At 37.2% G+C, this 23,441-nt stretch overlaps 1 protein-coding gene across 1 annotated transcript; it reads left to right on the top strand.

Annotated features, from left to right (window-relative positions):
• The first annotated feature begins 1,901 nt into the window (after window positions 1-1,901).
• LOC5573238 (succinate dehydrogenase [ubiquinone] iron-sulfur subunit, mitochondrial) lies at window positions 1,902-12,881 on the top strand. The gene is made up of 4 exons (XM_001660765.2): window positions 1,902-2,158; window positions 11,333-11,443; window positions 11,506-11,810; window positions 12,237-12,881. Exons 1-4 carry the CDS (start codon window positions 2,102-2,104, stop codon window positions 12,631-12,633), a joined length of 870 nt encoding a protein of 289 aa, XP_001660815.1. The 5' UTR covers window positions 1,902-2,101; the 3' UTR covers window positions 12,634-12,881.
• The last annotated feature ends 10,560 nt before the right edge of the window (window positions 12,882-23,441 follow it).

Raw genomic sequence — 23,441 nt, 5'->3', positions numbered from 1 at the left:
TTGGGGCTGATGATTTATATTTGCTTTAAAACGTTCAATTTTAGTTGAATCCTGAACGCGTTGATGCTCTGTGCTAGAGTTGGTCTTGTAAAATTATTAAATTTAAGCGCTTTGTAAACGAAGAATGAGGTTGACACAACTGTTTGCGCTGTGCTACTACAAACACCAATAAATCGGTGCTCCAACGATCGAATGGAAAACAATTTCAAATTGATATGCTTTTCTATGCCATTTGTGCAATACAATTATCTAACTTATACAATCAACAAGTCTTAAATCGTGTCTCTCGCATTGAAGAACTCCAGGGGATAAAGAGTTGCTCTACATCATTTTTTTTTATTTTATTGATAGCAGTTCTGGTTAACGATGCTGTTCAGGATTCAAATGGTCATAATTGTTTACCCAAAAAGCTCTTGCCGTGAGTTCGGTGGAAACGTAACGGATCAAAAATTATCAAAAATCCTGATGCAAAAAAAAAGCTGTCCATTTATTAAATAGGAGTTTGAAATAAATCCAAGAGTCTTTCAAATAGTCTTCAACTGTTAACAAATAGAATCTGTGTCTTATCTATTGTACAATGAAGGAAATATGAATATTTCTTGCTATGCTCTCCTCATTTAGTAGACAGTAGAGAATCAATTTGCAATGAAGCGCATTCATTAAGGTTATGCAATCCTACATGATGAAATAAACTTATACTTATCCTTAATGATGAAAAGCATTAAAGTGAAACTGCAAAGCATTCATGATATCGATAGAAAAGATTATTACTTCACAGTTATTGAAAAAGTGCAAAATAACTTTTAAAATGCCAGAAGGGTAGGCTTTCGGTCAAATTAGTATAATGATATAATCAAAGACAAATTAAAGACCTTCATGTACCTTGCAAATGCCCAATATTTTATGGCTCATAAGGTAATCTAGAATGCCGTGAAAAGTGTACTACGATGTGTCAAACTTGGGTACCTTTTGCACTACCGAGGGACCAAATGCAGTACTAGAAGTGGTACCCAATCTGAGCCCGAGTGCGACGGACCTGATATAATGCTAGTACTTCGGTATTCTCCGTGAATATTTTTGGTGGCTACAGTTAACTAAAAAAGCAGGTGATTGCGTCAGCTAGCAAGAACTCTTTCTAATGATCTATGAGATGTCGATCTAATTTACACTGATGTCACAAATGTTGGCTATAAGGGGATAACCATTAATAATCCAAAATGTTAAAAGGCTACCAATTAAAAGATCAAATCACGAGTTGAGTAATCCATTGAAATTAGAATTATGAAACCGTATTTATACTCTACAGAATCCAGAATATCTGAACTAAATTAAGTGCATACATTATAAATAAAAAAAAAAGATATGACACATTTAATTCAATTGAAAGAGAGTAGATAGAAAGGAGAATGTAAGGAAGATAATAAGATGCAATCAAATAATCTATTTATGCAATATTGAATGGTAAGCAGGCTTTGAGAAATGTGAACATGGAAACAGACAAACAAACAACCTTTCAGTTATTGCTCTAATTTTGGATCGCACAGACGTCTCTCAATTTACTACAATAATTATTATTTAGCTTTGCCAATCAATCTTAAATTTGGCAGTTTATTTTTTAGGCCCGAAAAAAGCCTGAATCTGACTATCGTCCCATACTATTGAACAGCCCCTAAAAAATCTTGCTTCCATCAATTTCAAAAGATCTGGCCTCACTTCTATGTTGCTCAGCTCACAGCAACATAAATTTCTCACCTGATGTGTTCGCTGCCAGCATCAGCTACCATCCACCCTACCCAGCCGAACATCATTCCCCTCATCCTAGATTTTCCACAAACAGTGAGAGCGCATGAGAGAAAGAGTCGCTGAACCGACCAACCAAAAACCGCTTTTCGCCTGTCATCCCAGCAGCCAGGCCAACGACACACAACTCTCTCGACTCGAAACGCGGTGTGACGTTCCACTCGTTTTGTGAGAAGCACAAAAAATAGTGCGCTGTCAAAAATTTTGTGTGCTTTGGTGCATCGGTTCCCTTTCGCAGTTTCGGAAATTCAGTGCTAAGAAGTTCCATCTACCTCCGATTAGGTCACTGTAGACAACGACGATGGCCCTGGTGTGCGATTTGAAGATGCTGCTGGCCTGCCGCGGTGCCTTTGGTCAGGTGAGTTGTGTAATCATTGCAATCCGATGGGGGTGAAGCATAATTTTCTACCTACCAGGACGGAGCTAGAAGCTGGATTATATAATTCGCGTTATTTTCCGCGAGATTGATAAAAATCCGATTGCGGAGTTGGACCGGTGCCAGATATCCGGGCTTCTATTCCGTTTCGAGTTGTTTGTGTTTGGATTCGTGATTGATAGCGGGGAATCCTATCGATTCTTGGCTGGGGATGTCGGAGATGAGTGATTAACCTCGATTTCGTTCTGGAGGCTGGACTGTATTTTGACTTAGCTGTTCATAATATTTTGCTAAACTATCGCAGGGCTTGTAGCAGGTCCCTTTTTATAGACTTGGGTTCTATAATAACGTCTCTGAAAAGTTTATCTTCGTAATGGAAGGTCACTAAAATGTCTCTTTTCGCCAAAATGGTCTCTAAAGACATTTTTCTTGGTGCAATATTACAGAGGTTACAGAAATACTATCAGATTCTTACGTGACTTCTCCAGGTATTTCACGAATTTCGTCACGCATTCCTTGAAAGAATGATTCACAAACTTTCCAGAGGTTTTTTTTTCTCAAAAACTTTCAGGAACTCCTTTAGGGATCTCTCCAGTAATACATCTTGAAATGTCTCTACTAATTTTCTCGTAAATTCGTCAAGAAATTTCTCCATTTCTCAAGGGATGTTTCAAAGAATTTTCCGAAAATGAGCCATTTTACGAGACGTTTCGGAACAGCTGATCGCCGCAACGGCGTCAATTGACTTGAGACCTGGGATTAAATCCAGCGTGATTTTCAATAACGCCTCATCTTATCAAACGAGGACATGGAGAAAATGACAAAAAAGAGATCCAAAAATGTTCGTTACTGCAACATTACACCTAGTTATTGTATCAGCTACCTCTTTGTTACCCATATCCCTCCCCTTGGTTATGCGACCTTGCCGCGATGGGAGGGCATAATCCATTAGCCCATATGATGGAAACCAAAGGCGTAACCTGTAGTGGTGGTATCACATTTTGGCACTTTTTGCTTAAAGCCGCGTCATAATTCATATGGCATAGACGCAATAATATCTCGGATGTGATCCAACGGACATTCTGCGTCATTGATAGAATTGATGCCCATTTCAAATAATTAATCTATTCGAAGTGGACATTAATACTATTGGTGACGTTCAGTTTGCCTTTTGCTAACCAGAATGATCCGTAGCCACTCTTACTATTAGCTAGCTAGATACATCGTTATCATATACGACGTAGGGAATACTTAGGAACTCTTAGGAAAATGACTAGTAGATTCACTGAGTAGAAATAAGTGGCGACAATCTTATTTTAATATGGTTTTTACATTGCCATAATAAGACATACCTCTTTTGTAACAGCGGTATAAATAATCTAATTCCAGCTTCATTTTCGCAAAATTTACAAGTAGAAAGTAGGCGTTGTGAAGCATTGCATTTGCCACCGAAAAGTGAATCTTGTAGGAGACTGTAATAGAAGCCTAAGGTAACTTTACTCTTCAATATTCACTATAAAAATGACTATGGAAAGTAAGACGCTGAGATCGATCATTAGGGTACACTTGCTAGTTTCGAAAAATTGTTGAACAGACAAGGAAAGCGACTTTTTTCTTTAAGGATATATGAACGTAATGACCAATAAATACTTTTAACAACAACAATGAAATTAACTAGAACTACTACTAAACAGCCTAATTTTGTTAAGACTTGACGACACTTGACATTTAAGATTCTAATCTTACGTAAAAGACAATAGTAATCAGAATAGCACTTGAATGACAAATTATTCAAAACCATTTCGACTACACAGTATTAGTAATGCACTACTATTTCAAACAAATTCTAATGGAGCTGCTGATTTTCATAATGCTTCCTTTTCTCAGAAGCAAGGGAATATGGGTACTTTTCAAAAACTACCACGTCACAATACTAATAAAAAACAGTGTTCATGTGGGCGCCATTGCCTAGTCCGTCTGAGTATTGGTCCTGGTAGAGGGGAAACTTGGGGAAACTGAATACCATACAAAAAAAAAAAAAAACAAAAAAAAAAAAAAGCTACCTCTTTGTTACCCATATTGCACATTAAAAAGCACTTTTATGATCAGAAATATTTTAATAATTTTTCTCCATTTAAGTTTTCGCCTGGACGAAAAGCTACGCTAGAAATGCGCACAGTCATCAACCATCATCATCGCGAAAACTGACGCCGATGATTGAAAAATCCCAGGTGTCCTGTCATTTGACCAGGCTTCGTAAAATGGCTTATTTTCTACAAAAAATCTATTCATCTAATTTTTTCTATTACAGTCGACTCTTGCTTACTCGATATTTTGTATCTCAATATAAAAAAGTTGGCTTTCATGGCTACCTCGATGATCCCTTGGATTGCATTTGCATTGGTATTGTATTCTGTAACTCGATACCTATCTAACTCGATGGTCCCTTCAATATCGAGTTATGGAGAGTTGAATATAATATAATTTCAAACATTACATTCATTTCTTATATCTAGGTGTTTTGTGTTAGCTAACACTGTCATCCTAATTCGGTAAAACTAAATTAAGCTTTTGTGTGGGGTCTTATTTAGCAAAATAGTTAGAGTCCGCGGCTACAAAGCAAAGCCATACTGAAGGTGTCTGGGTTCGAATCCCGGTCGGTCCAGGATCTTTTTGCAATGGAATTTTCCTTGACTTCCCTGGGCACAAAGTATCATCGTACCTACCACACGTTACACGGATGCAAAAATGGCAACTTTGGCAAAGGCAGCGCTCAGTTAATAATAACTCCATCCTGGTTGATAAGATTCTGGACCAACCAGGACCCAGCATGGCAGGGTGTCTACTACCTGGAAAAACCTGGAAAACCTGGAATTATCAGGGAATTTTATTCAACCTGGAAAAAAACTGGAATTCTCAGGGAATTTCGATTACAATCAGGGAAATTATTTTGAGGCATTAATGCATGATAAAATATGTTCACGACAAAGGATTTTTGCGTCAAAATCTAGAGCAACCATTATTTGCAAGAAAATTCTTGTCTATCGAAAAAATGTTCGGCTGCGCCGCTATCAAAACATTTTTTGAGCTGTTCAAGGAGGATCCATTCGAGTATAAAATTTTATCGACTAACCCAAACATGTCCCAACTGGGACAATGCCTACTTCTCAGCTTAGTGTTCTTATGAGCACTTCCACAGTTATTAACTGAGAGCTTTCTATGCCAATTGACCATTTTTGCATGTGTATATCGTATGGCAGGTACGAAGATACTCTATGCCCTGGGATGTCGAGAAAATTTCCAATCCGAAAAGATCTTCGACCGGTGGGATTCGAACCCACGACCCTCAGCATGATCATGCTGAATAGCTACGCGTTTACGCGTTATCTGGGCCCCCACGATCACGATTTTAATATCTCTATATTTAATCAGTAAAAGATTAATATATCTAGGGCCGATAGCAGGTTTCTTTTTAGAGAATTGGTCTTTATTTTCATGCAATTCTCTAAAAAATATCTATTTTTAATGAAAGTCATTTAAATCCTCTATTTTCCTTATCTTGCTTGCAGATAATTATGATGCTAAATTTCTTCTTAAATTTTTCAAGAACAGCTCCAGGAATTATCCTAGTGGTTTCTCCAGAGATTTCATTTAAAATACTATCAGGAACTATTACAGGGTTTCCTCCATAAATTCTTCAAGAAATTCCTATACCAATTTTTTCAATATTTATTCAAATGATGCTTAAAGGTATTTCTCCAGAATTTGCTTCTGGAAATCCTCGAGTACTTCAATGTTAATACCTCCAGTAATTTTCCCAAGGATAACTTTGAACAATTTTCCAAAGACTATCCTAGGACTTCCTTCAGATATTTTTCACTAACTTTTCAACCGAATTCTTCAGATCTTTCTATGATTTCCACGGTTTTTTTTTCAGAAGACCCATAAATGTTTATTTCAATGTTTATGGTAAAACTCGTTCAATGATATTTTTTTCAAAAAACATGACAATAACGCCATTTCATCTACGGTTATTCCAAAAAACTGCTCCAAAAATTTCTCGAGAAATTATTCGAGTGAATCTATTAAGAACATTTCAAATAAATCCTCAAATTTTACCTGTGTTTCAATATTGAGCTTCCCTAGTTTTTTTTTTCTATGAATTTCTCCAGCATTTTATCCACGGATTATTGGAGCTCTTCAAACATTTTTAAATGAATTAGTCAAAAAAGTCCCATGGAATATTCAAAAGTTCATTTAAGGTTCCACACCAGTAAACACCACAGGATTTTTTTCACGAAATCCTCCGATCATTCCCACACTTTTGTGGATTTCGTTCTATGTTTTTTTCAGGAGTTCCTTCATAAAATCCTGCGGGATTTTATCCAGAGATTCAATTCATTTTTTTTTTCAATTATCTTAGCAATAATATGGAAAATCTTGTAAAACTTCTTTAACAGTGAGCTCTTATAGAAATCCTTACTCATAAAGGATGACTTAAGAACCCTAAGATTCGCTTTAGTAATACGCCACAAGATTTTTTAAAGAAATTCTCAGCATCCTGGAAAATTTCATTCACATTTTCTTGGAGAAATACATAGAAAACTTCTGGAATAATGCTTGCAATTTTTTGAATCGCTGATGTCTTCTTCTTCTTCTTTCTGGGGTTACGTCCCAAGTCAGACAAAGCCTGCTTCTCAGATTAGTGTTCTTATGAGCACTTCCACAGTTATTAACTGAGAGCTTTCTTTGCCGATTGACCATTTTTGCATGTGTATATCGTGTGGCAGGTACGAAGATACTCTTATGCCCTGGGAATCGAGAAAATTTCCTTTACGAAAAGATCCTCGACCAGTGGGATTCGAACCCACGACCCTCAACATGGTCATGCTGAATAGCTGCGCGTTTACCGCTACGGCTATCTGGGCACCTACTAATCCCTGATGTATTGTTAGTGGTTATTTAAAAAAAAATATTTTGAGATCCAACACATTTTTTTTTTGAGAATTTCCTTATTTTTAATATTTTTTTTTTCTTGGAGAGATTTCATAGGAAATAATCACAAAAAAGAAATCTTCCAAATAAAGTAATATATCCATTCATCAAACCTGAAAAAAAAATTATCGTAAGGCACGAGAAATTTCCAAAACAAGTCCTAGAAATATTCTCTGATAAATGTCTGGTCGTATAAAACTCTTTTCTCCTGGTTACTGTTAGGTTTCGTTTTTAGATTACTGTTTGGTCTCTTTTCAGTCTCTTTCTGGTTCCTGTTTCGCAACCAGAATAGCTTCATGCACAATATTTATAATTATTGGAAAACTAGTGGTCAAGGCAAACTTTGTCTTGTCATCAACTAGCCTGTTGGAAAACGTCATGTAGTTCCCCATACAGAGTAATACATTCTTCTTCCGTTTTCCCGATTATTTCGAGGACTTTTCTGAACATTTTCCTCGCACGAACATGTCGCACCCCTTGTCGAGTGAAACAATGAAAAAAACTTATGCTAATCTGTTAATCCGCTCTCAAGCCATTTCGTGACATACAAACACCACATTTTATTTATATGGATGTTTGATTAAAAAAAGATTTTGGAAAAGTAATCTTATTCGAAACCAGTCCAAAACTAATTACTTGTTTTCCAACAGAAACATTATTGGCTATCAAAAAGTTTTTTTTATTGGAACAGTTGAGTGTTGAGTTTAATTGATGTGTATAGAATCATATTACGTAACTAATTTATCTGATTGAGTGTGTCTTAAGTTTGTCGAAAATCGATGGAGCCCTTGAGCTTCCATAGGAATGGGAATGTTAATTTAAAACTCTTGAACATTTACGAATGAAATGTTCAAGAGATCTAAAATGAGTTCTGAAATGATACACTTGGAAGTTCCGTTACATTCGCGATGATGAACAGAGCACTTACAAATGAAATCAGAGACTCCATCATTGGCAAATAAAGTGAATTTGAATAAAATTTAAACTTTGGTATTGTTAGCACCTTCATATTGAAAAAGCATCAGCATGCGTTGAAAATGTCTTGAAGTGAATTTATACATTATTAAATCAAAAACACTTCAAAATTTGTCATTATTTTGATTCAGCCCTATAAAATTAAAGTATTTCTTGAACCTGGAATTATTTTGTGAGCCCTGGAAAAACCTGGAAATATCAGGGAATTTCATTTCGGGAAACGAGTAGACACCCTGCATGGGTTTGCTTTGTAGCCATGGACTCTATCCACTCGGCTAATGAAGGACCCAACTGTTATTTATTGTAATAATAAGGACTAGGCGGATAGGGTATAAAGAAAGATTCAATCTTAAAGAACTTAGTAAACGTTTTATAAACAGAGAATGGTGTATACAGTTTAGGCTTGATTCAGAATAAACTTTAGCAGCGCTTGTCAATATCGCAGGACTTGCTTACCTAGGTCTGCTTCTTCACTCCCTCTCGATTGTGGAGTCCAATGGTTCCGCACTCATTTCGAGAATATTCAAAATGTGTGTTCTTGGTCTCTTTAACATAACGCTTCAATGCCATCCAATGTTGCTATTCTGGTTGTTGCTGAAAGCTTCCGAGATATCCTCGACCAATCATCCATACCAAATTTCTTCAAAACTTTTTTAATCCTTTTTGACGCTAGCTCCTGCGGGGGCCGGCGATGAGGGCAGGATCAAACATGTCGCGCATCGGTCGAGTAAAGTGAAAAAGTGCCGCGTTCGATTAGTTCTTTTGATCTTTCGACGTTGACGCTTGCTCCTAGGCAGTGCGTCAAGAAAGCCCGAGCAGGGTCGCGCGTCTATTTTCTCTGAGTGCTTTTATATAGCCGAGCAAACGAGTAAAGCTGAAAGTGGATTATTGCTGCTCAAGGATGACGGATCAATTGTTGAGCTCGTTTCATGCTACTATTTCTAATCTATAAAATATGTATGACTGCACCTTTAATCGTTACAACGGTGAGACGTAAATATGATTTTTCAACAAACTATGAAAAGTTCGTCACTGTGAGTGTCGACATAAACTCTGAATCATAAATAATTTATGTCTAAATTTTGTTTTTTCAAAACACCTTTTTCTTTTTACCTTTATTTTTGTAATTAAAAAAAAAACTTTGAATGGTTCGACACTACGAGTATAGACTTGCGAAAGGTTCACTTTATTCAACAAACTTTGAAAGGTTCGTCACGTCAAGTGTCGGCATAATTTTTCTCTACATAGATATTGTTCATATCAAATGAAAATATTATATTTACATATAAGCATGTTTATATTTGACCAATAATTATTTATCATAGTCTAATCGCATATCGAAGTGAATCCTGTGATCCAACGATCCTCCCCATTAACAAACATCCTTCCCAGCAACCTTTGTGGAGATGCAGAGGCATACACGGTCTCCAAATAACAAAGGTTACACACTAACATTCCTTCCCCCTATCCCACCTGACTGCAAGGACGTGGCCGGCGCCGTTATTTACCATGTATAAATAGAGGCACTGAATTATGCACACTAAAGAAGATTATGGCCAATCCCAGTCGATCTTCTAGTTGATTCTTTGTGCATTTTCACTGACTTCGGTCAAAACACCGCGAACCGTACAGGCCGGTGGATCATTCGTTCCAGCATTCACGACTTGCTTATTATGTTTCCAGTGATGGCAATACATCTGTGTGTTGTCTATCGTGGTGCCATCTATATCTCACAGCCACATCAATTACGAAGGGATCCTTCAATTTCCGAAAGGACCGCAGATGTTTCGTATCGTTCACGAGGTGATCACTGAACCCCGAGTCTACTCAGAAGTGGATCTTCCTTGTAATCAGACTTCATGTAGTCACCGTTTGCCATGAACGCGACTCGGCAGTAAGACCGACAGGCACGTTACCTTCTAGATTCTTTAACCGACAGTCTTTCTTCATGTGGCCAAGTTCTCTCTGGTTCTTCTTCTTGACACCAACAAACGCTGCCCGTTGTCTTCATTCGAGTTATCCAGACGATCTTCACGCTTGTTTTCTTCAGCCAACAGCCGTTACTTGACTGTCTAGCTTCAGGTCCGCCAGATTCTCGAGTGCCGTCACCAAAGGGTCATAACTATCTGGCAGAGTTAAGAGTAATTGACATACTAAATCACCTTCCTCCAGTTTTGCTCCTGCGGACTTGAGTTGCCGGACAAGGTCACCGAATACGTTGAAATGAGCTCGCACTGAGGTTTCCTCGTTCTTACGTAATCGGGCCAACTGTTTTCTCACCAAGATTTGCCATGAAATTGCCCGCTTCGTAAAGGTTTCTTCCAGAGCCTTCCACATTTCAGACGCACTTTCCTTTTCCCGGATAACTTCAAGGATTTCATCCGACACTAATCCCACCAGTACCGATTTAGTTTTCTTGTCCGTTTGCTACCACTTTGCATTCTCTGCATCGCCCACAGCCGAAGCTGGTTTCGACCTAGGAGGGAGAAACCGATACGAAATTTCTGTACGTCAAGGTGAGCCGAGATTCTGCCGCCACGAACTGACACTGTGTGCCGCGATCTTAATGCGTGGTATGCATCTGAAACGTAAAGCGCTCAAGTAAAAATCTCTTTTTTACTAAAGATATTGTTTGCATGCAACTATATGCTACGTACTACTACAGTGCGCTGCAACAATTTATATCAACAAATTTTGCTCAATTTATAGAAGAGATGTTTTCGAGAAAATTGATTACGTCTTCAAATTTTTTTTGGTCATCATTTTGTATTGTTGTACTTTGTAGGAATTTAAATAGTTTGTAAATGATTTCTGGAAAATATAAATTGATTTCTCGCAGAAAAACATTGCGAAAGAAAAATCATAGGCAAAACAATGAAATAAGCAATGGAACTTCCTTCAGAAATTTGTGCAAAAAACTTTATAGGATTTAGTAGAGAAATTACTGATACATTCTTTAAAGCAATTATTGGGATGATGCCTAGAAACCCATATTGAATCTTTTAAAAACGTTTATATCCTTATTTGGTTTCTTTTTGTTTTTATTCGGTTCCTGTTTGGTTTTTTTTCAATCTCTTTTTTTTGTCAGACACGAGATCTCTAAAGTTGCTATTTTAAAAAAAAAACTCAATCGCTATCAGTCCTGCTATCGATTAAATAATTTCCTCTCCGGTGATATGATTCCAGATCAGAAACATCCATCTGGCGGCCGCTAACAATGCCGCGGCCAAGAAGGTCAAGAAGTTCCAAATCTACCGTTGGAATCCGGACAAGCCCGAGCAGAAGCCATACAACCAGGTAATTACCAACAATTCATACCCCTTTTAGAAACCCCTTATCATCCCCCCTCCCTTTTCTAGACCTACGAAGTGGATCTGAGCGCCTGCGGCCCGATGGTGCTCGATGCCCTCATCAAGATCAAGAACGAAATCGACCCCACGTTGACGTTCCGTCGTTCGTGTCGCGAGGGCATTTGCGGGTCGTGTGCGATGAACATCGGAGGCACCAACACGTTGGCGTGCATCAGCAAGATCGATGCCGACAACTTGGACAAGCCGACCAAGGTGTACCCGTTGCCGCACATGTACGTGGTGAAGGACTTGGTGCCGGACATGAACAATTTCTACAACCAGTATCGCTCGATCCAGCCGTGGCTGCAGCGCAAGTAAGTTTACTGTAATCGTACGTTGTGGGAGGGATGTTTTGGGAAGAACGCAGCCATATCTGATAAAGACGGAATTTAAGAATATGGGACTGAGTAAACACAAAGAAAAGGCTACACACCTACGATACAATGCTAGTGCAGGGCTTGTAAGTCGATTTTTATTCTTTATTAACGAGATTTTTAACTCTTGTTAGTTCATCTTGGGACCAACGGCTTTACTTCCCTTCCGAAGAAAGTCATCACACTAGTTTTTCAAAGCCTTAAGTGACCCCAGGTCACGTGAAAGGCGTGTATTTTAATGTGAGTCGTTCAATAATTCTATATTGGCACTGTTTAAGCTGTTCTCCCCGAATGAATCGAAACGTAAATTGGGTTGCGTTCATTTTTTACGTAATGCTAACATTGAATTCGATCAACTCTTTTCAGGAACGAAGCCGGCGAGAAGAAGGGCGATGCCCAGTACCTCCAGTCGGTGGACGACCGCGCCAAGCTGGACGGTTTGTACGAGTGCATTCTGTGTGCTTGTTGCTCCACCTCGTGTCCCTCGTACTGGTGGAACGGCGACAAGTATCTTGGTCCGGCCGTCCTTATGCAGGCCTACCGTTGGATTATCGATTCCCGTGACGAATCGACGGCCGCTCGGTTGGACAAGCTGAAGGATCCGTTCAGCGTTTACCGGTGCCACACCATCATGAACTGCACACGCACCTGCCCGAAGGGTCTCAATCCGGGTAAGGCAATTGCCGAGATCAAGAAACTGCTGTCCGGTATCGCCAAGAAGGACGCCCCCGGACTGGAAACGGCCGCTCTGCACGGTAAGTAAATGGAGCTTGGAGAGAAGTGGTTCGACGATCGGATGTCATGCGCAACAGTATGGTTTGGAAATTTTGAGCAAGCAAACTGTGACTAGAGTTATATGAAAGTTTTACTACGGCTTAGAAATCGAAGGTACGTATTGATCCAGTGCTGAATTGGATAACTTATTTATGAATCACATGAAAATTTCGGATTAAACCTATGTACTGTAATAAAACCATTGCTAAGGCAGATTTGATCTGCTGGATATTGAAACGGTGCAGATTATGTTGGAAGTAGTGGAAAGAAATTCAGGGAGGTGGGAAAAATGAACGATAACTGCAAAACTGTGACAAAATGTAAATAAATGAATACAAACTACTATCTTGGGAGTATACTATATACTTTATGTATATACTACAAATCTGCTGGTTAGTAACAGGTGTCAGGGTCAACTCATAACATTACAAGGTAGTAAATAATGTGCGCAAAGCTGTTTCTACAATAATATAATTGAATTATTCATGTGATGCGAGACACAAACAAAAGTAAAAGTATAATTGGGCGGAACATTCTGTCTGCTTAAAAGTAACAATAATGAAACAAGACATGTTTAAGCAACTATAGGAAAAGTTTTGTCATTCTTTCGAAACTTTTCCTGTGTCAATTTCGGCTGTTTTTCCTCTTTATAAACGAGTCCTGGTAGAGAGGAAACTTGGCAAAAGCCAGACCTTGGGTTTAGCCTTGACAATAAAGCTGTCAGGGAGCTCCAACTGAATACCACACAAAAAAATGTTTTCATATATATTCATAGGTATTCCACCAAACAGCTCGAAAACTGATTACCGTGACATGCTCTATTACCGTGAGGTTAAAAAAAAACTCAAGTTTCAATCGATCAGATAAAAATAACGTATGATTATTTTCAAGTCTTTCAAGTTCTATGTAGTAGACCGTTTTATATATTTTCAATAAAATATGATTTGAACCATTTTTAAAATTTTAACCATAGTTATAGTTGATGTTGTTAAACATACCAGTGTTCCAAATACCGTGCATCTGACCCCGACTGCCGGGTCACATTTTGAAACATTCTTTCAATTGAACGAACGAAGCACATCAAAAATAAAACTTTTGTATCAAACAGCGTATTGAGGTTTGCATGATTGCATGATTCATTCGGGAAATAAAATATATATATACAGGGTGATTACTATATCCTGTCAGTAAAATAAGTAATCATAGAAACAAAATGGTTAAATGAATTTTAATTACCAGAGCATATCTAGTTTAGGACATCTATAACATATGTCTTTGCTATACATAGATAACAAATTAAATTTTTTACCTCAATTTCCAGCCACAAGCATTGTTTCAAAAGCATTACAGTTAACACGCACGTTATTCAAAAGCATATATTTTAACCAAAAAATACGTATTTTTTTCGAACAAAATTTCCATAATCAGTCTCATTCTATTCCCTAGTAAGTCTAAAAGATTGTGGTAACATGCTGTTTCAATCAGGCAATTTTTTCAGCGAAATTTAATCAAAAATACATATCTGTGGAAAACGTGCGTGCCAGGTGCAATGCCTTTAAAACAACACATATGACTAAAAACTAAGGTAAATGAAAAAAGATTTAATCTTTACTTTGTCAAAACAAACTTTATAGATGTGCAAAACAGGATGTATACCGGAAATTAAAATTCATACATACATCTTTTATCTACGAACATTTACTTTACTGACAGGAATTAGTAATCACCCTGTATATATTTCACTTCGCCATTTTGGAATAGGGTAACGACTGTTTATTTCGTTCTTAAACGCTAACAGTTGGCGCCAGCGGCAAAAAGTACAGACAACAATCTTTAGAACATTCAGTTTCAACCACTGGCCGCCGAGCGACGACACTGTTGTTTGTATTCCACCCACTGATCGCGCTACGCTGAATTCTCAAATTTCTCAAACTTTCAACACAAGCGCATGGAAGAATGGTAGTCGGAAAACTGTCAAAACGTATGGAAAATAATGAAAAACGTAAATTACTTGAAATTAAGGAACTGGTTCAAAAAAGTAGTGATTATAAATCAAGTGTAATGTGAATACATTACTTTTTGTGTTTAGTTCATCTTCCGTGGTGCTTTCTTTGCGTCAGGATTTCGTTTTTACTACCAATGAAAAAGAGCCATCTATTGCCTTTTCAGTTTTGAATATCGCCCTATTATAACTGAAACACGGTATTTGGAACACATAAGCAACCGTACCCTAATACCGTGTGTTGGCACCAGGCGATTACATTCTAACATTATTTTTGTTTGTTTGTGTGTGAAGCTTTAGTTCAAGATGTTCATGGCTTTCTAAATACACCCCAACTTCATTTTACGACCGTTATCAAAAAAATCGGTCGTAAAATAAATCAGGGTTAAAATTATGTTTTTGAAAAAAGCAACGTCTAGATGCGGAAATACTGATTCGACATATTCGGCAAAGTTGAAGCATGGATTGAGAACTTTCCAAAATGACCGTTCAAGTTTTCACATTTTGGTAATAGATGGCAACACTGCTCGATTGTTATCAAAAGAGCCAATTTTATGGGGGTGTGATATGCAAATACCAAAAAAAAATTAAAGATAACGATACCGAATGTTCACCAAAGTTGAAGGAAGTGTTGCGTGCCATACAGTCGGCCAAATCACAAATGTTCATGTGGCTGGCAAGACTGTTTAAGAAGAATAAAGTAAAGATCAAAACCATCAAACTTGAGCGGAACAGAAAGATATAATGCTTAGCAACATAGCAATACTCTTCATCTGTAATCCAGTTTTACATGAAGGGTTCAAATTTTTTCCGTAGCTGGCAACACTGCTTAAGTGAAATTGCGCCACCAGGCAGTACAAGTGTGCATGCAACTATTGTTTTGCGGATATCTCAGGATCCTGACCACTTAGAAAGATGGTGTCTTCGGCAAAGTTGTTCAGTAGCTCAAGGACTATCATTATAAAAGTTATGAGATTCAAAATTTTGCCACCAGGCGGCGCTAGTGAGCATGAAACTTTTGTTTTGCGGTTATCTTAGGAGCCACTTAGAAAGATGGCGCCTTCGGCAAAGTTGTTCAGTAGCTCAAGCGCTATCATTATAAAAGTTATGAGATTCGAAATTTTGCCACCAGGCGGCGCTAGTGAGCATAGAATTTTTGTTTTGCGGTAGTCGAAATACGCGTATCTGTCAAAGATAAGCATTTAGGAGCGGAATTAAAAGGTACACGGTACTCCATCTACTTTTAAGTTTCTCTATTTGAGATTTTGCTCAGAGGATTCGAACATTCATTAAAGAGTTCTGAAAGTGTTTCATACAAAGTATTCATAAAAAATCAACGCTTTGAGATATATTCGCCATAAACCGAATTTTATATGGTAAAGAAAGCGAAAAAAGAGATATTTGCTAGAACAATCGAAGTAACTGTATGTAAAGTCATTTGAAATTGAATACACATGTATTGATATCGATCATAGTAAGCGGAATCTAAGAAGTTGAAAACAGGATAATTATTTGCTGAAGCTGTTTTCAAGTGATCAAGCCTCACCTTCTGGTTCATTACCTTCGACAGACATTTGGGACTTATATCTGGCTCTTGTTCAAGATTCATGCATTCTTTAACAGGCGAATTGCAATGTGGGTTAGTAATTGGGAATGCCATTGACGGTTTGTAATCATCTACAAGGTTTTCGAAACCCAACAGGGCACGTGCTCCGGGTTGCGGATAGGAGCAAAGGGAGATCAATAGCATCTACTTAAAATAATAGAGCAAAAAGCTGTTCCATGATTAGGTAATGTTTAGCGATCTTCTATGGTGTTCTTGTACTATAAAGTTCTTCACTCACTGGGAATTCTGGCCTTGATAATATCAATAGTGACAAAAACCTAAAATAATACCTAATACTTAACAAGTACAATGTAGCTTCACTGTAGTAATAATAAAAAAAAAAATCAATGTTCTATACTTGACAAGGTTTTGAAGACAATCAATGAGTGAAAGAGCTGCCAATTAGAAAAGCCACATCAGCTAAGTCTATACATATACAAATGTTGGTCATAAGATCATGGTGAACATTCGATATGTATGTCTATGACTGATTCTTATCTAACAGGGGCACTAGTAGACCACGCGGACAATTTCGAAACAAATTTTTATACATCGGTCTTACGATCCGATAGGCTCAGCTATGCTGTAAAATCATTCTTTTGAAGCTACACCCGATTCTGTTTTTGCACGGGGGATGCGTACCGTGCAAAAAAAGTTTTCAGTTCAAAATTTCAAAAACCGTGCAAAAAAAGTAACACCATTTCTTGACATGCAGAAATAAGGTTTTGGCGGAAAAAAATGTATGGAAACTGTTTTTTTGCACGGCCGGGTAAAAAAAATCCGTGCAAAAACAGAATCGGGTGTACTCATCAGTACTGTTACATTGTTGAATTCTTTAACAAATTTACATAATCAACTCATTACTAATCACTGTCCCTATATTCTCTCTTTCTCACATTCTTATCTGTTGCATGATTATGATCATTACTAATACTATGCATAAGCATGCACAATAAGAATTATTTCAGGATTGTAAGCAGTACATGGATAACTGGACAGAATAGCTTCGAAAAGAATGCCCAAAACTAGGATAGTCCTGGTCAGGGAAGTATTATCATCAAGAGTAAGTTACAATTCTTTATTATTAACTGCTGAATCACACAAACAAATGAACTAATAATATCAAATATCTTTATATAAATCAGTATTTTCAATTATATTTCATGTACTAAAATATAATTGAAAGAACTGATTTATATAAAGATATAAAAACAGATAAAGTTTGTAAAGTAGTCACCATCGATGGAATTGCGTTATTTGTAGTAATGCTCAACCATTATCAAAAACTTCTAAAACGTAATAAGAGCAGTCCGTAGCATCACTCTCATATTGTTCTTATTTTGTTGTTTATAAAATTTATAAAAAAACGATCAGCCCATTCTTCCTTACTTGTACAATTGCCAGTCTATTTCAAATTTTAATAAGCAAATCCAATTTCAAAACTCAAATTAAGTTGCTATCAGCACATTTACATTTTGCAGCATTAATCGCATTATTGTGCCAAGTCTTATCCAATTCCCTATACCCTACCCCAACCCTCCCTTTCCTATCCGATGGTGTTCAAGCGGTCCGCATAGACCAGCGGTTTTCATATCGTGCTCCGCGGAGCACTTGGTGCTCCGTGAAGCCTTGGCAGGTGCTCCGCGACAGTTATGCAAATTTGTACCAATGCCTTGAAATATCTCAATTTTACTTTTTGCTTCACAAAACGCTTCTTATCATATCAAACCAAGCCACATCTAGAATTTTCAAGAGTTTATATATAAAGAATTGTTTGCGGCCGATTGATAGAATTTTTGTTTAAGACCACTGTTTTGTCCTCTAGATGAATGCTTTTGAAGATTTAGAGGTGATTTAGTTCATCTTATGGTGGATAAAGAAACACAGTTTTTACGATACTTATATCTCGATCATTATTGAACTTTTATGTATCTCGGACATATTTACGAAAACGTTCAGCATTTGGGCTAAGATTTTGTAATTGGATTCTATTGGATTGTATTCTTTCGGCGTACATGTTTATGTATGTGACAGTCTTAGCTGTAAAATCTGGTTCTCTTGAATTTATTATGGAGAACAATCCTTAAAGTTGAAGAAATCCAATTTTCCCCGACAGAATATTTTGAAACTTTCAGGTTGTGAGGATTTTGTTGGGATACTTATCCTTGTCTTAAAACAAACCTCAGGTTCATACAAATTTCGATCATAGTCAATATTTCGACACCGTGATATAAAAATTAGAAATATTACACGAGTTTCAACATAAACATGAATATTCCCGAGAGTGTTGAACTTGTGGTTAACCCACTCAGACACATTAATTAAGGTCTGAAAATAAATATTTCGCTTTATAAACTCACTCAGTTGTTTGAGCTAACAATCAAAGTCGAGAAATTTCCCAACCAACGCATTTCTGCTATTTTCAAGCCACGACTTTTAAATATTTAACAAAAAGCCAAATATAATTTCATACAAATGCCTAATAGTCGCAGTTTAATCTTGAAATAAAAGAGATTTTCAATTGATTGAAACAGATCTTTCTAGATTAGTAATAAAAATGATATCAAATCAATGCCGGATGGGCCAACACAAATTTTTTTTCACGATTTTTGTGGGAATTATAGGATCAATTTAAGCATGTTGAAAAATGCAGATTTCAAAACGGACTAATGATAAAGAACAGGTGCTCCGCGCAACCATTTTATTCTTAAAAATGCTCCGCGAGCCATAAAGACTGAAAACCTCTGGCATAGACTATTACGGCCATAACCTATCCCTGTCCCCGGCTTTGGACTGACTTGCGCTCTCATTGCCCCACCAAACGCTGCGAAATGAAATGGAAAATGAGCAATAACTGTTTAATTCTAATTAACTGAGAGGCAATATTAGCGACACCAACCCTCAATTTTCTGAAGAGCACTTTACACCAGTTGCACATACCAGCTATCAAATCAAACCCATAAGTTGGGAAATCCATATTGAAGAGATTTTAAAAGTAGATTGAATATTACACTTTTTAATTCCGCCCTAATTGCATTATCTTTTGCCAGATACGCATATTTAAACTAGCACTTGTAGCCTTCTTCAGTGTCAATAGGGCTCTTGTTAATCCAACCTATCGTTTTATGGTGAGTTGCAATGATGGTGTCGTGCTATACGCGCTATGGACCTATGCTCGGTGTCAGCGCGACTAACGCTAAGTTGGGCCCACTGTCCATCGACCATTACACGCGCACCGAGAAGCAGAGGGTACCTTCCATACACTCAAAAAAAAAAAAAATCAAACGTCATTGCTACGTGAAAAATTACGTAGATCATTCCAAATTCATTTTACCTTTACTTCACCCGGCTAAGATAAAGATCACTAAACCATTAATAATCACCAAATAGTGACTCGGTAATGTTTACTAGGTACCTCAGTGAAATTCACGTAGGTGCCTAAGTTCATTTTGACATCTGCATAGTGTACGTACAATCGGTGTTGAGCTCAAATCCTAAGATGGCGCCCGCTTGATTGTTGATGAACTTCAGAAGCTGCTGCTGCTTTAAACACTATGTTAGATTGATTTGAAGGTAAATATGCTTTGAATACTGAAGAATCCCTGCAGTACTTCATATTTTATGCCTGATTTATACCCTCTATAAATTAAAGCACGCGAAGGCTACAACAAGACAGACCAAACTCATAAAATAGGGGAAACAGGATTCAAAATGCTCAGATTGACAAGGTAAATTTAATGCAAAACCATCTAGGTCCTATTGAAAAGCTTCGTAAAGGCTACCGGAAAATCCACGTAGCTCTTACGTGTAGCGCCGGTGGAATGGACGAAGTTCAAAAGTTCATGCGTTCATTCTGGGCTACCTATGATTCACGTAAGAGCTACGGGAAAAGTGCGATGGAAAAAAATCACGTATGTTTTCACGTAACAATGACGTTTGGATTATTTTGAGTGTATACCGTAAAAGTGATCGCGCCAAAAGGCGCTTGGGTTCTCAATTTCATTCTTTGTGTCTCGAATTGTAACTCATTCTGGAGCGAAGCCAGAGTTAGATCTAGAGTCGATCATTGTTACTTGAGTAGTGAGCCAGCAAGGCAACCAGTTAAATTTGCTTTCTCAGTGTTACTTACTAAAGAAGTTTGTTCGAATGTCATGCACAGTTAAGGCCGGAGCACAATGGATACGTTGCGTTTTGCGTTTGAGTTTGCGTTTGTCAATCCATTTGATCCGGTTTGTACTAAAATGGAAAACGTACGCAAAACGGATAATCAACGCACAATCAATACGTTTGGTTGCGGTTAACCAGTTGAAATCAATCTCTTTTTTTCATGTTTTAAAGATTTGCATCAAGTAGATGCTGAACCGAGTCGAATTAAGAATTTTATAGGAAATTAAACACCACCATCAAGGTTCCAGAAAAATCACAGTATAGTTTTGATTGATGCCTTGGAAGGTGTTAGGTGGGATTATTTGATAACTCCTCAATACTACTTGGATACCTGAAACAATGCCCAAAGAAACATAGGCGAAATTCTGGAGGACGAAAGATTTCAAGAACCGATCCGTAAACAGGTTCTTGGCCAACAGGTTAGATACCATCTTTCGGGGTGATATTGACCCACTCGGGGTGACTTTGGGCCACTATTTGTCAAATTGAAGCTTCGGCGTTCCATGAAGTGGCGATGCAGATGAATGGAAAGTCAAAATGAGTGAATTTACGCAGCGTCTACACCATGGTGATCTAGCAAATGTGCGCTCTTGAATTGTTTCTACATATTCCACAAGCGTTTTCCCATAATCTTTAACTTATTTCTTTACCAAATCCACCAGCAGTTCTATCTGAGATTCCATCATAAGTTTATTTAGGAATTCCTCCATGGATTGTAACATGAATTCCTACAAGGTATTTCGCCAGAAATTCCTCCAGGTAACGCTGCAAGAATTTCTTTAGGAATCCTACCAAAATTTCTTCATGAATTTCATTGGTAATTCCTTCATGATTCCACCAAGTGTTCAATCATGATTCTTACCAGTGATTTAATTAGGAATTCCTGTAAGGATTCCTTTTAGAAATTTCTTCCGAAAGTTCACATGGAATTCTTCACGGGATTCCATCAGGAACTACATCAAAATTTCCTCCTGGGACTTTATCAGGAGTACCTACTGAGATTCCATCAGTAGTTCTTCTAGGGGCCAGGAGATTTTGTAGGTATTTAAACACGAGTTCGTCCAGGAATTCCATCAGGAGTACTTCTCATCATTCTATCATGAATTCCACGAAGGATTTCATCAGGAGACCCTATAGGGGTTTCATTGGAAGTTTCTCTAGGGATTAAACCGGAAGTTCCTCTAAGAATCCCATCGCAAATTTCTCTAGGGATTCCATCAAGAGTTTTTCTGGGGATGTCATAAGCAGTCCTTCGAGGGATTCCAACAGGAGCTCCTTCAGGAATTCCATCTGGAATTCCTCCAGATATTCCATCAGAAGTTCCTTAAGGCACGGTGTGTTTCGTAGAACAAGTTTATTACAAAAAAATAGGTAAGTCTGAAACTTCTCCACAATAAAGTCTAGGTTTCTCGCGTTCATTTGCTGCTAAAACCAAAATAATCGGTCGGGGGCTCCAGAGTATTTTTTTTTTTTGATTTCGAGAGACTTGCACATATGTTTGAATTTGCCTATTTATGTGTTTATGTACATTGGGGCGGTTCAAAATTTAAAAAATGTTTGAGAATTCAATCTCACATATGTTCCTTACTATCCTTACTATAAAAATAGTTTTCTGTGAAATTCGCAGCTTTCTAGGTGGTTTAAAGACAATGTAGGTTTATATGGAAATTACTATGAAGAAATTTTGAGGTATGTTCCAAACACGCTTGTACTTTAATGTAAGTACCGTAATCCGGGGTAACATTGATCAGCGGGGTAAAATTGATCGCAATGACCCTTTTCGTAAAAAGCTCGAATCAACATTTGTTGATGAAATATTTTCAATGCATGAATGGCGATTCTCTTTCTTCTAATCATGAGCTAATAAACAATAGGGTTTTTGCGAAAATAAAGTTGTGTTCATGCGTAAATTTTTCAACTTTTGTAAACAATGATTTTCATGATTATGGATGACACCATAAAAGAATCATGTCTCACATGAGTTCTGTAAACGATATGAGCAAGAGAAATGCGGTTGTTACTAAAAATGACATAGCCGAAAACGGCTCCGTTATCAAAATTCTCATAAATATGTTCAATAAAACATAATTCACAAATTATTATAAAGCGTGAAGAATTTCCTTAGGAAATTGCATACATTTAAGCGTATTCCACAATTCAAGGTGTTTTTAATTTTAAAATAACTCAAAAAGTAAATGACTTATAAGAGTTTGACCTTCATATTCGGCTTCAGGGACCATGATTTCAGTAAGTAATGATATTTTCAATATTACCGAACGATGTTTTCATGGTGTGATCAATGTTACCCCATATCAGCTAAATCAAAAACTCACTTAAAACATTTTTTTAAGCATGCTTTAAACTTTCAGAAAACAAAATACAGTACATAAACACGAGCAATGGGTGGCAGTACTTGTTTTAAAAATATAAAATTTGCAACACATGCATTTTCAAATCAAATGTTTAAGAAATATTCAAAAAAATGATCAATGTTTCCCCGGATTACGGTACAAACTTATAATCCCATTGTAAAAGCTCATTCTTGAAACCATAATAAAGAAATATGCTGAAGAGGGAAATTCAATTCGACAGATAGCAGAAGAGATATTCATGAGTTTGTTTGCTATTATTTAGCTTAACCCCTCTACCGGCAGCTTCATTTTTTCAGCACAAAAATATATTTGAATCGCGATAACTTTTTTGTTTCTCTATATTTTTCCACCATTTTTTTCACAACTTCTCAAAAAACTCTTCTACTTTTGGAATCTATGTCGGTATTAACCATTGGTCAACTTGTTTTAAAAATATTTCGGTGTTCCTTGGGGGACCGACACATCCCATATAAAATTTCAATATGATGTTTTAAGAAGTTTTCAAGATCTCGTTACGGCTAGAGTGGTACCAAAAACATAAAAGCTCATTGCTCAAAAACAGTTACACCGATTTGTTTAATTTCTTCACAATAGACTTTCATCAAAGTTTAGTTTTGAAAAGCGAATAACCGAATATGAGAAAAAATCTG

The sequence above is a fragment of the Aedes aegypti genome, chromosome 2 (assembly GCF_002204515.2).
Source record: "Aedes aegypti strain LVP_AGWG chromosome 2, AaegL5.0 Primary Assembly, whole genome shotgun sequence".
NCBI classification, from domain to species: Eukaryota; Metazoa; Arthropoda; class Insecta; order Diptera; family Culicidae; genus Aedes; species Aedes aegypti.
The sequence above is the reverse complement of the archived record's forward strand: the minus strand, read 5'-3'. Positions and strand labels throughout refer to the sequence as shown.

Bases quoted from the DNA above. Each gene is read 5' to 3' on its own strand.
- LOC5573238 (XM_001660765.2), top strand. From the start codon at position 2,102: ATGGCCCTGGTGTGCGATTTGAAGATGCTGCTGGCCTGCCGCGGTGCC. The intron at 11,444-11,505 runs GTAATTACCAAC...TCCCTTTTCTAG, and splicing joins AGCAGAAGCCATACAACCAG to ACCTACGAAGTGGATCTGAG. The intron at 11,811-12,236 runs GTAAGTTTACTG...AACTCTTTTCAG, and splicing joins CAGCCGTGGCTGCAGCGCAA to GAACGAAGCCGGCGAGAAGA.